Genomic DNA, 13,003 nt, shown 5'->3' on the forward strand with positions numbered 1-13,003 from the left:
ACCAGTGAGACGATTAAACACACTCATCCCTGCCCTCTGGGTGTGTGTGTGTGTGTGAAGCAATTCTGTAATAAAATAAAATGAAAGCACCTACTCTGTGATCGTGTTCTGAACGCTCCGTTCATTCAGAGTCATTCCTGGAGGTGGATCGTTCTGCAAAGCCAACAGTTCCTTCTGTAACCTTTTCTAGAACGAGAAACAAACAGTGCAAAAGTTTGTACACCCCGTCACTCTGCTTTACAGCAGCCGAGTCTCAGCCTAGGGTACAGCTCTAATAAGTTAATGCACCCCTTCCACCTGCTCTGGTTAATTGATTTAACGGTCTCCTCATTAACGCGTCTTAAACACTTTGTTAGGTCTTATTTACAGACATAAGAACTGATATAATCACTATTTCTAAAAGCATCTCTGGAAAACGTATTTTATACATAACAAAACAAGTCTGGAATCATTCTTCATACAACTGTTCTATTATTATTATTATTATTGACACACACAGCTGTAATCTAAAGGAGCTGATGTTTATTATTTTAATTCTTTCTACAACAGTTGAATACATTAAAAAAGATGAGTCGATATCCAAAACAACTCAAAACAGGCTGCTAGCTAAAGTCTTTAAAGTATCCGCTAGCATTTCTAACAGAAAAACCTCATGATTAGGGTCAGGAGAGATAAATATTCCCCAATCTCGTCTGAACTGTTTTGGTTTAAAGGTAATGCTAAAGCTAAAGCTACACACTCGACTAGCTAACACAGGAATTGCCAGGAATAGCTCATTGAATATTCGTGATTTTCGAAGTCTATTCATAAATAACGATTTAACAGACACATCCTGTATGAAGTAATCTGCCTGAAATCATAACTGCTAGCGATATTCATTAAAATCTCCCCTCAGAACCACTGAATTAAGAGGATTTGTTTACTGTAGTTCTGCTACTCACCTGCATCGACGCCATGTTGGAACTCCCCAAGTTCAGGACGCGTTAGTTCTCTACCCACATCCGTATTCTGACAAGTCCCGCCTTCTGCACTACAATTGGCTAGTTTAAGCTGAACCCTGCTTCTAGATTGGCTAACTGTATCCCAGTCCTGCACTACGATTGGTTAGTTAAGTGAATGCGGCTAATAAGGGATCTTTTCTTTCCAAACTAATTACAGTGTAGATTGAGCTAGGTCTGTGCACGAGCAATACAAAATATTTACATTTACTAAACATAGTGCTAAAAAAGTCTAAAAACTCGGTTGCACAAAGAGAACACTTTATTACTATTATTATGGTGATAGTTTAAGAACTAATGTAGGTCTTTTTTGTGTTTAAAGACCGCCATTGGCTCTTGATGCAGGTCTTCCTTGTACCCTGAGAGATGGTGGAACGAGCCGAGTGTCATCCACATAGCCCATGTAAGGATATGACTCATCTTCATCCTCAGGAAGATGAGGACTCATGACAGTTTGTCTGATCTAGTTGCTTAGATCTTCTCAGCACCCACCAAAAGGGCGTCTCTGTGAGATGTGCTGCTTGGAAGAGTCAGACTCTCCTGTTCTACCATGAAAAACTCATTTCATGAAACCTGTCTGAGGTGACCTTCGCTTTGTGACATGGCGAATTCTCACGTAAGAACGGCAGTACAGGGTCAACTACAACACTTCAATAGGCCATGGTATTCACACCATGACTGTTTGGTATTAACAGCCTAAAGTGCACCAATAAAACATCCCCCACACCATTACACCACCTCCACCAGCCTGGACTGTTCACACAGCAGGATGGGACCAGACTACATCTTTTCATTCTTCAAGTGGCCAGTATTGGTGAGCCTGTACCCACTGCAGCCTCAGCTTTCTATTTCTGTATAACAGAAGAGGAACGCAACACGATCTTCTGCTGTTAGCTCATCCACCTCAGGGTTCCTCACTGAGAGGCTTTTCTGCTCACCACAATTGTACAAAGTAATTATCTGAATCCGAGGCCATTCTCTGTTAATCGCTCTTGTCAAAGAGGAGGTTCTGCAGAACTGCTCACTGGAAGTTTTTCTTTACTGCACCACTCTGAATTAGAGCATTGTGTGTGAAAATCCCAGATCAGATGTTTCTGAAAAACTCAATCCAGCCATTTGGTATTTACAAGCATGCCATGCTCAAAACCACTGAACTTAGACATTTCCCTCATTGTGATGTTTGATGTGAACATTACAATAAATATCTGTAGGATTTGATGCATTGTGTTGACACATGATTGTCTGTTCCTAATAAAGTGTCCTTAATAAAGAGCTCTGTGAGGGTCTTTCAGCTCTTAGAGAACTTGTATGCACTGATATCTTATGATAAAAGAAAACATGTTTTAAATGTACTTTATTATCTTCCTGTGAAGACCGTATGAAGATGATATTCTGAAACACTCACACTGTCATCACATGAATTCTCTTATTAATGCTCATTAATTATTCATGAATATTCCCAGCTCTTTTGGAAAACACATTTATAAATTCTTCTTTAAGGTATAGACAATAATTAAATTATTTTTATTGAAGGGGAATAGCAGTTCACATCAGTTTATTAGTAGAGGAAGGTAAACAGACTCAGCATGCTGTCTGCTTAACCACTTCCTCACGAGGGATTTCTGTGGCATGAACAAAACTAATACTGTGGGAACTAAAAATCACACAACACGTCCCTCTGCCACACATTTAGAATAGTTTAGTTTACTGTTTTATGAACTTGCATCTGCAAGGCGTGTGCGTTTAACAATCTAAGAAGTTTGCAGCCATGAGCAGTTCCAGGGCGATTTCCGGTGCGATGGGGAACTCTGGGATTTCTGTGGAGCTGTTGGTGTATCGGACTTTGTAGGTGAAATACATGCAGACTTTGGAGAGGACGTGAGATGGGATTTCTCTGAAATTCACTTCATTCGTTTCGTTTTCAGCAAACTGACCTGGAAAGAAAAAAGGGATTATGTAAATTTAAAGTGAACCCTGATGATCTCCTCATCATGGCACCTGTTAGTGGGTGGGATATATCAGGCAGCAGGTGAACATTTTGTCCTCAAAGTTGATGTTAGAAGCAGGAAAAATGGACAAATGTAAGGATTTGAGCGAGTTTGACCAAAAGGGCCAAAATGTGATGGCTAGACCACTGGATCAGAACATCTCCAAAACTGCAGCTCTTGTGGGGTGTTCCCGGTCTGCAGTGGTCAGTATCTATCAAAAGTATCCTTTTAGTCCTGTAAGTTGCAAGATAAAGGATCTAAAGTTGTGACATAAAGGATCTGCTGCCAACATCTTGGTGCCAGATACCACATCACACCTTCAGGGATCTAGTGGAGTCCATGCCTCTGTTTATGTATCATGTTGCTTTTTTCACTTTGTATCTTGGATCTGTGTGTGTGTGTGTGTGTGTGTGTGTGTGTGTGTGTGTGTGTGTGTGTGTGTGTGTGTGTGTGTGTGCTCACCTGGGCCGCTCAGCATGGCTTTGATGGTTCCTGATGTCAGTGCGTGTTCTCTCTTCACAATGAACTCGTGGCCATCAGAGGAGATTAGTTTGACGTACATGGCATCGGGACCTTCACAGCCACCGTACGTCTTCTCTTCACAGTCTGAAAAACATCACCACGCTTTAAAACACTGAAGCCGAGTAACTCTCACAGCCTCGAGTTCAGCATTTTTCTACAGCAGCACGTCACCCAGCGTCACAAATAAGTACGCTTTTATGTAATAAACAATGTGCTGTACTTTTATTTAAATCCATTTGTAGTTAGATTTTTTTTTTTATAGCAGCTATAACCAGTAACCATCCTTTTCAGATCAGTTTTGTCAATCCCACAAACCACTAAATATCACACTAAAAAGAAAGCTTGTGAATGAGCTGTGACCACAGACGCATGTTTTTTAGCCCAATACACCTTTCAGACTGCGTGAAAACCTCCAGAGAGATCTCTTACCCATGTTCTGTTCTTCTGCTTCGTCGTCTTCTTCCCTGAAACACACGCAAGAAAAAGACAAGAAATATTTTCACTAATTAAAAACACAACTATTTAAAGCAGCATCTCTGATGTCTCCAAGAGAATGTTATAAGGACAAGATGACATTATATTACTTTCACCCTCTTTCTCTGTTTGTTCTTCTTTTTAAATCTTCTTTTAAAACTTTCTTTTTATTTTCCTCCACCAAAATATGTCTGTTTTTTTCTAATCCTCTCCCTTGTTCTCTTCCTTTCCTCACACCAACATTTCTCACTTGTTCTTATCTTCTTTATTCTATTTAATTCCTCTTAGTAATATTTCTTCACTCTTTCTTTCTTTTCCTTTCATCCCTCCCTCCGTTTTTAAGCACGTGCCGTAGATTTTTTTTCCTTCAGGAAACTTAAATTTCTGTAAAAAAAAAACAAAAAAAACGCTAATGGAGTAAACACAGCTAGCTAACGTTAGCTTTTAGCTTCGATTTAACACGGTACATAGCTGACTCACTCACGTTACTAAGACGAGTGTGTGGAAATGAAAGCGGGTCTACATTCTCATTAAAGTATATTACTCGACATTTATAAGAAATTTTAAAAAAATGTAAAAAATATACTTACTCACGAGACACGAACTCGTCTTTCTTTCTCTTCAAAACACTAAACTAGCGACTGCCTCCCACAACCGGAAGCGTCCTACTACGTCTAAAATAAAACCCACTGCCGGTAAGTGGTCTACAAATTAAAAGTTTTCATAGCTTTATTATTTTTTAAATTCTAATTTATAAACAACTGATACATTGATTACGATATTCCGTATTTGTATTTTATTTATATACTTATTTATTTATTTATTTTATTATTTTTTACTCCGTCACACTGATAACAGTTTGCTCCCTGGACGTTGCGCTGTTGTAGTACTTCCGGTCTGGTTTTTACATGGCGCCTCTGCAGTAATCCGAATAGGTTGAAGAGCATTCACGTTTCTGAAAAAAATGTTCCATTTAAATATCTTACCGCGGTTTAGAGTTATCTCAAGAAATCATCAGATATTAAGACAAATCCATCGAGGCAGTGTTTATTTCCTGAGCAGATCTCAGACCTCATGCACATCTTCTGCTCTGACCAGCAGCCATCATGTAGTGCAGAGGACGTCCCTAACATCCTGGACAACTCAGGTAACACAGAGGGACTGGGCAGCATGGGATTACTAAGAGCATTAAACTGACCTTATCGCTTAATAGTTACTGTCAATCTGTCAGCAATGAAGCAGAGATGCATCGATAATTAAACCTTTACAGCAGACTTTGATAATACGTTTAATTAACACTAATAATGGCTATTTAAAATGTATATAAATATAAATAAAACATGTTCATGCTTTTGTGTGTATAATACTTTAACGTCAAATTAATCCTATATTTTTATTAAAATATATTTACAATTAAATGGCGGTGTAATTTATCAGAGTTTGGTGAATTTCTGCTCTTTCAGCTCATGAGTAATACGGTGAAAAATAAATCTTTGTGATAATTAAATACATTATGATGCACACTATGTATTACTGCATATTTAGGAAGTGAATAAAACAAATTATTAGGAAATACAAATCTACATTATTTATAAGAAAAGGGGAAGTAAAGTACACTATATTGCCAAAAGCTTTGGGACACCCCTCTTAATGGGAACTCTTAATGCTTCAGCTTCATACCAAGACATTTTGGACAATTTCATGCACTTTGTGGGAACAGTTTGGGGATGACCCCTTCCTGTTCCAACATGACTGCACACCAGTGACCAAAGCAAGGTCCATAAAGACATGGATGAGTGAGTTTGGTGTGGAGGAACTTGACCTGACCTCAACCCCATAGAACACCTTTGGGATGAATTAGAGTGGAGACTGTGAGCCAGACCTTCTCATCCAACATCAGTGCCTGACCTCACAAATGACCACGCTTCTAGAGGAATGGTCAAAAATTCCCATAAACACACTCCTAAACCTTGTGGAAAGCCTTCCCAGAAGAGTTGAAGCTGTTATAGCTGCAAAGGGCGGGACAACTCCATATTACATTCATGTGCAGGTAAAGGCAGACGTCCCAAAACTTTTGGAAATGTAGTGTAAATCACTCAAAACAACTGGATCTAAAAATAGCTTAGTTATTTGTAATATGAATAATAATGATAATAATAATAATAGAGATTTAGAAGGACACTCAGATCCTCAGAAATCTTTATGGTGATGGTAATATGTTGTAGATATTGATATGTTGTAGATTGATATCGTCACATTGTGTGTTCAAGCTGCTAGAATATAAACATACAGAACTCTCAGTCAACACTTCTGGCTTTAATTTATATAAACTGAATAAATCTGTCTGGTGAAGTTTATAAACTGCTTTAAATAAGAATGGAACTGAAGTGTTGATGCTGTAGCTACGTTACTGCAGGATTATTCTCGTGCTGTTTAACTGAGAGATCATGCTCTAGAGTATTCTGGATTATTTTCTTTCCTTCTGTGATTCAGATCTTCTTCACTATGTGTGTTTTATAATCATCAGATCAATAATTACATCTACTCAAAATCCGTCTATTTCTTTTTATAGTGTCTTCTATCTTTATATTCTTTATTCTTCAGAGTGGACTCTGTGTGGACAGACGATGTTATTCCTCACAGCCGGGCAGCACTGAGGACGGAGTTCTGATCTACACGGGCAGTCTGGGCAAGGCCGTGCTCGGTACTGCACCCACACTGCATTCCCATACGACTAATCACCCATTTAATGTTTTCCTTTAATTAATTGATAAAAAGTGGTGTATAAATGATAAGCAGGATCGGATCTACATTTAGGATGTCTAATTCTTCAGAATCTTCCAGTCTGAGGTGGTTTATATGTTTCTGAGCCCAGATCAGTGACAGAGCTGTCTGGTGAGAATTTTTGGGGACAGCTTTAAGATGAACCGCATGACAGAGAAATCGCTGAATAAAATACAAAAATTGTGTATTAATTTCACCACTTACTTTAGAATATCCTCATCACTCATTTTATTATTAGTATCAGAGATTATTCCTATCTGATTTATCTCTACTCTCTGAGTGTAGTCCTACCTGATTGTTTTTTTGTAATAGTGTCCCAGTCATTTTTATTTTTTTTCATGTTTATAGTTCAATATAAAGTAAGAGTTTTGTTCTTCTTCAAATAACTTTCATGTACTGTTTTTTGTACACGTTATTGTATAGCACTTCCTGTCAGAAATCCTCTCAGGTTAGTATATGTTAGGTGATTTAGCTAGCTAGCATAGCAGTGAACTAAACCCTGTTCAGAAACCATCCGTGTAGCTTCTGTTAGCCAGCTAGCTGGAGTTAACCATGAAAATTATGAATAGAATTCTGTCAGGTTAGCTTATATTAGCCAGCTATTTAGTGCTAAAAATAAAGACTATAGACCATAACTCAAAAATGAAGACTATAAAGTATGAGTTCTGTTATTCTTCACACAGACCAAAGAGAAAACGTGGTCACACACTTACAGTAAATCCTGACAGCTTGCTAATAGAAGTGTTTGAGCGGTCAGAACATTGTCAGAGACCCTGTTGGTTGGTTGTTTTTTTTTTTTCAGTCTGATTGGTTGAAATCCATCTGTACTTGTTTTAACAGTGTCCTAGTCATATGGAGTAAGTGCTGGTGTCTACATGTTTGTGTTTGATTTACAGGTGTGAAGTTTTTCTCCTACTCCAGCAGTATGTTCAGCTTGTGCTTGATGCCCATCATCCTCACCAAGACTGGAATCGGCGTGAACAGCTTCGTCATGAAGGCGGCCTTCTGCGGTTTTATCGGCTTCTTCACCTTCCTGACCCCGGTCCTCCTCCACCTCATCACTAAAGGCTACGTGGTGCGCTTGTATCACAACAGAGAGACGGACGTATACACGGCCGTCACCTACAGCGCGCTGCTGGTGGAGAAGAAGACCGTGTTTCACCAGAGCGATGTGAAAATCCCGGACGTGAGCCGCATGTTCACGAGTTTCTACGCCAAGAAGAAGTCCATGCTGATAAACCCCATGCTGTTTGACGTACCGCACGACTACAATCACCTCATGGGCTACGATCGGCCTTTTACCTTCAACCCCGAGGACATGAATAAACCTGAGTAAAATTAGCCGTTGTCACTCTTCATTTGAAAGTTTGATTAAAAGGACTAAACTTGTGCTGGAGTTAAAATGTAAAGTATATTTATGAGAAAATGTCACATAAAATAATCATCTTTGATAGCAGTGAGTTTTGTCCTCCATGTTGCTCACTCTGAATGAGAAGACTTCTTCACATTTGTTCACAATCTTTAGACAGCAACTGTTTAATAACACTAAATTAAATGTAAATGTAAGGATCTTTCTAAAAGACCTTTCTAAAGCTTACCAGTTTTAGATTATGAGTACAAATGTGCATTTGTGCAAAAAAAAAAAGTAATCCAAAACCCCGCCAGGTTAGCTTAAATTAGCTAGCTAACTAATGCTTGCTTTGAGCTCTATGGACATGTGAATGGGACTTAAAATCCTCTCAGAAATCCTGGCGGATTAGATAGCTAGTGATAGCATTGAAGCTTATAAACAGTATAAACAGGCTTAAAAACTCTCTGATGTTAGCTTATTTTAGCTAGCCCAGCATAGCTGTGAAGATTAAATACATTTTTAATGTAACAAAAATCAGATAAAAAAAAAAAATCCTGTCAGAAGAGCTGATGGATAAATGCAGGTGACAGGCTGAATGGTATTAGCTAGCTGGCTAGTGTTCTTAGTAATGATTCTAAACTTTTATAAATCTCAAAAAAACCTCACAGGTTATTTTGGCTAGCTAGCAACCATTAGCAATAAATATTGTACACATTATTGTATAGCACTTCCTCTCAGAAATCCTCTCAGGCTAGTATGTTAGCTGATTTGGCTATCTAGCGTAGCAGTGCACTAAAACCTTTTCAGAAACCATTAGTGTAACTTCTGTTAGCCAGCTAGCTGGAGTTAACTATGAGGATTATGAATAGAATGTGGTCAGGTTAGCTTATGTTAGCCAGCTATTTAAAGTTAAAAATAAAGACTTTAATGAAAAATACATTATACTTTATATAAAAGTCTTCACAGAAATATTTTGGCTCAGGTTAGCCATAAAGATCTAGTGTTAGCAATAAATATGATATAAATTAATACAGAATTTATTATATTAATAAAATCCTGTCAGAAATCCTGTTGTTAGCCAACTGGATAATGTTCTCAGCAGAGTTGATTAATATTTAACACTAAAAATCCTGTCAGAAATCCTGTCATGCTAGCTCACTGTAGCTAACAACTAAATGTGTAACTTGTTGAACCATCTTGTAAATGGAAAAAATATGCACACAGACATCTCCAGCAGGTTAAAGATGTAGCCATGCGGGTCTGTACAAACACGTTTATTTTACTGTGTTTGAAACAATCCAGTCACTATCTTTAAATATTACTGTACAATAAATATGAACTACTGTTGCACTGCCACAAATCTACAAACTGAGCTTCAGAAAAGAAAAACAAAAAACATCAGCATGAGAGTAAATGCAGAAAAAGACAGCCTTCAGTTTGTCATGTACACTTTACATTGTGCAGGTTAAATATCCGTTATGGGAAGTTTTCATCCACATAGAATGATTCTTGCATTGTAAATACGTCAACTAACACATGATTATGAGTGGAGCGTCTGCATTTCCTCCATCGATGCAATGAATACGTGAGACATAGAGTCGTGTCTAATGAGGAAAGAAACCATGACATTAGTGCTTTTCAAGTTATACAAAACCTGAGAACTCAATTGTACTTGCATATATTACTCTATAAAAATTAGACTTTTTTTCTGTACAGACCGATACGAAGAAAGCCAAATACCGTAACGCCTTCTCATAAATATTTATGACAAGGCACGCATAATTCTTCATAAATACTCAAAACAGGAAATATTTGTCCTGCCAAAATGGTCTTTTACAAAATCACTTGTTCAGAGAGAATAATCCATGTGATCTGTAATGTTTTTCGTGAACTACAGATAAAATAAAGACCAGCCTTTACGTATGTCGGTCATGCAGACCGTTATCTCTGGTGATTACGGAAAAGCCGAGTTCTGTGCTAATGGCTATTACCATTAATATAAAGTGCTGTTTTTTTGTTTATCCAGCAGGAGGCGCCGCTTTGTCCGTCACTATATAAGTGACGCAGATATTTTATAAAAGGCAAGACATCTTACAGCAAGTTTTGTCCACAGTGTTAAAATGTGCTGGACAACTGGTCTAATGCATGCATGCATCATTTCCACTCTTTAAATGCGCTGAACAGATGAAGACTAGCATGCTAATGTAGGTAGCTGAATATTTTGTATATATCTTGCTTCCGTTCTTTTTTTTTGGTCTTGTATATTGTGCCTTATGTGAACGAGAGGGCAGTTAGAGCGACTCTCAAAATACTGACATGAAAGCTTAGCGATCAGGAGGAGATCACCTCATGAAGGCATTTTTGAGAACATTTTAATGCATCGTCATATTCATGTCCTATGAACTAATTTGCATACACCGGTTTTACTTTTACTATCAGTGAATAGACTACTAGTTAACCCGAACTAAAACTGGATAGTTCACACCTTTAGCCATGTGTCATTACTTATTGGGTGGAGACTTGTTAGCATGTCAGTATGTCAGACTGGGCAGTATTTCTGCTCAGTCATACTTCTGTGGATCAGGAGTAGATCTGAAGTACAACAGTACAGTTCCCAGACTCACCAATCCAAATCACGAATGTAATCAGCACACAATAAGACAGGACGAGTTTCATGATTGTCCGTCCTGCACACCAGGTCATTATGGTATCATGGTATAAGTATCTTCCTCTGTTAGAATGCAGTTCCATCAGCCACTGGTAAATATATCCCATCACGCAAAGCTAAAGAAGTCTCTTTGCAATATCAGAGGGTCCGTGTGCCTCGGCCAGTTCAGCTAGACTCCATTGACCTTTTCCCTATTAATGCCTTGATTTTTAGTCAGTCCACAGGTATCTAAAGGGCCAGGTCAGTGTTACATGCCAGGTTCACATGGTGGTGAGACGTTCCCATCCCCGGTCAATTTGAGAATGTCTGGAGAGAGGAGGTGATTGACGACCTTCTGTGCACTTTGACTGCTGTCTGAAGTGTCCTCCATGCTGGGAGAACAATTCAGCACAATTTTAGGTGAAGCAGGAGAAACCATCAGCTTGTCAATGTGATTCTTTCCTCTTAGGCTCTCACCAGAGGATGGAGTGAAAACAGGAGAACTCATCGCTCCTTCCCCTTCAAAACCTCTTCCTGGGGTTTTGGGACTTTGTCGAGAATGTGGTGTTAGTGGTACCGTGTCATCTGTGACCACCAGATGCAAGCCAGGTGATGCATCATCTTCATGCTGCTCCAAGTCAGTGAAGTTGACCTGGAGACCTTTGGCATGTCTTTTCGGAGAGCCGGTTACACTTTCAGTGCTCATATCAAAGCTTCGGTTCTCCTCGCCTTGAGATCGGGCGCTGCCCTCCGGCTTGTACTGGACAAACTCGTAGAGACCCTCCTTGATGATTGGGGGCTGTTTTGACTTTTCAGATGCCTTTGCATTTAAGGAGGTGATCTGGCTCAGATCTAGAGGAGGAGGAGCACGAGGGTGTCTGGACTGCATCACGTTGGGGAGCAGAGCCGTTTTCTCCACTTCGCTGATGTCCGTGGAGCAGCTCGCAAAACTATCGATGCTTGACACGCTCCTGATCTCAGTAACAGGACGTTCCTTCATCGTTGGTTCAGTCTGAACCACCTTCATCTCCAGACTCTCCTCCCTGCCAATCCTACCACCTTCTTTTGGAGCCGATGCACTGGGAGTCATTGCCATTTGGTTATACATTTGCTCCAGAGATTTTGCGTTTAATCGCTGAGGGCTCGGGCATGGCTTGATACCTTTCTCTGGAGACCGTAACTGCATCACGTCCTGATATTTAGGGTCATAGGATTTGGCGGCAGTGCAGGGGCTTTTCTGATACGGCCATCTACTTGGGGAAAGGTGGTTGTCCGAGGGCTTCTCTTCATTCTTCTCAATCACAACATCAACCAATTCCATTTGACGCACAAAGGAATCCTTCATATTCATCGATACAATGCTGCCATTTCGCCTCGCCCTTTCCAAAGCTTCTCTACGCTTGATGGCTTTCTCCTGCCTCTTCTGCTCTTTGTAGAACTCTGAGAAGTTGTTCACAATGATTGGAATCGGCAAGGCAATCACCAGTACACCAGCGATACAACAAAGCCCACCGACAATTTTACCCAAAAGTGTTTGTGGATAAATATCACCATAACCCACCGTCGTCATCGTAATCGTGGCCCACCAGAAGGATGCTGGAATGCTGGTAAATTTGGTGGCGTCTTCATCTTTTTCAGCAAAGAACACCAGACTGGAGAAGATCATGATTCCCATTGCTAAGAACAAAATCAGCAAACCCAGTTCATTGTAGCTCCTCCTGAGTGTGAAGCCCAGTGACTGAAGGCCTGTGGAGTGTCTGGCCAGTTTCAGAATCCTGAGTATTCTCATGATGCGGAATATCTGGACCACCCTGCGTACATTCTGGAACTGAAGAACGCTTTTATTGGACTCTGTGAGAAATATAGTGATATAGTAGGGAAGTATGGCCAGTAGATCGATGACATTCAGAGGGCCTTTGAAAAACTTCCACTTGTTGGGTGAAGACAGAAAGCGCAGGAGGTACTCCATGGTGAACCATGCTATGCACACGGCTTCCACGTGGGCAAGGTTGGGGTTGTCATTCAACTGTCCAAACTCGTCTGTGACTTGTAGCTCAGGTAAGGTGTTCAGTGACAGGGCGATGGTGGACAGGATGATGAACAGAATGGATATTATTGCCAGGATCTGAAAAGAAAAGGAAGAAGAGGTTAGAAAATATCACAACTCAAATATTTTTCTTCATAAACCATCATGAAACCATTAAGTCAACATCTTCCCATCTCTGGTCCTGGTACTGGA

At 39.7% G+C, this 13,003-nt stretch overlaps 4 protein-coding genes across 5 annotated transcripts in view; 1 reads left to right on the top strand and 3 right to left on the bottom strand.

The window, feature by feature from the left end:
- The window catches only part of ube2wa (ubiquitin conjugating enzyme E2 Wa), an 11,546-nt gene extending 9,192 nt beyond the window's left edge, over nucleotides 1-2,354 (bottom strand). Inside the window, exons 1-2 of the mRNA XM_058418413.1 lie at nucleotides 942-2,354; nucleotides 95-186 (exon numbers count right to left, since the gene is read on the bottom strand). Coding sequence (XP_058274396.1) covers nucleotides 95-186; nucleotides 942-956 — 107 coding nt within the window. The 5' untranslated portion in view covers nucleotides 957-2,354. The remainder of the gene's footprint in view (nucleotides 1-94; nucleotides 187-941) is intronic.
- Nucleotides 2,355-2,499: 145 nt separating this feature from the next.
- Nucleotides 2,500-5,050, bottom strand: elocb (elongin C paralog b). 2 transcript variants are annotated; one of them, XM_058418415.1, is made up of 4 exons: nucleotides 4,969-5,050; nucleotides 3,938-3,972; nucleotides 3,449-3,592; nucleotides 2,500-2,932 (listed from the first exon to the last, which is right to left on the bottom strand). In XM_058418415.1, the coding sequence occupies exons 2-4, from the start codon at nucleotides 3,939-3,941 to the stop codon at nucleotides 2,742-2,744; spliced, it is 339 nt and encodes a 112-aa protein (XP_058274398.1). In that variant the 5' UTR covers nucleotides 3,942-3,972; nucleotides 4,969-5,050; the 3' UTR covers nucleotides 2,500-2,741. The 2 variants fall into 2 exon arrangements, with proteins under 2 accessions (XP_058274398.1, XP_058274397.1); XM_058418414.1 differs by lacking the exon at nucleotides 4,969-5,050 and adding an exon at nucleotides 4,573-4,695.
- Nucleotides 4,859-8,217, top strand: tmem70 (transmembrane protein 70). The gene is made up of 3 exons (XM_058418412.1): nucleotides 4,859-5,129; nucleotides 6,587-6,686; nucleotides 7,663-8,217. The coding sequence occupies exons 1-3, from the start codon at nucleotides 4,947-4,949 to the stop codon at nucleotides 8,100-8,102; spliced, it is 723 nt and encodes a 240-aa protein (XP_058274395.1). The 5' UTR covers nucleotides 4,859-4,946; the 3' UTR covers nucleotides 8,103-8,217.
- Nucleotides 8,218-9,369: 1,152 nt separating this feature from the next.
- Nucleotides 9,370-13,003, bottom strand: part of kcnb2a (potassium voltage-gated channel subfamily B member 2a) — a 38,410-nt gene continuing 34,776 nt past the window's right edge. The window contains exon 3 of the mRNA XM_058418400.1: nucleotides 9,370-12,889. Coding sequence (XP_058274383.1) covers nucleotides 11,033-12,889 — 1,857 coding nt within the window. The 3' untranslated portion in view covers nucleotides 9,370-11,032. The remainder of the gene's footprint in view (nucleotides 12,890-13,003) is intronic.

Source organism: Hemibagrus wyckioides, linkage group LG20 (genome assembly GCF_019097595.1).
Source record: "Hemibagrus wyckioides isolate EC202008001 linkage group LG20, SWU_Hwy_1.0, whole genome shotgun sequence".
Lineage (NCBI taxonomy): Eukaryota > Metazoa > Chordata > Actinopteri > Siluriformes > Bagridae > Hemibagrus > Hemibagrus wyckioides.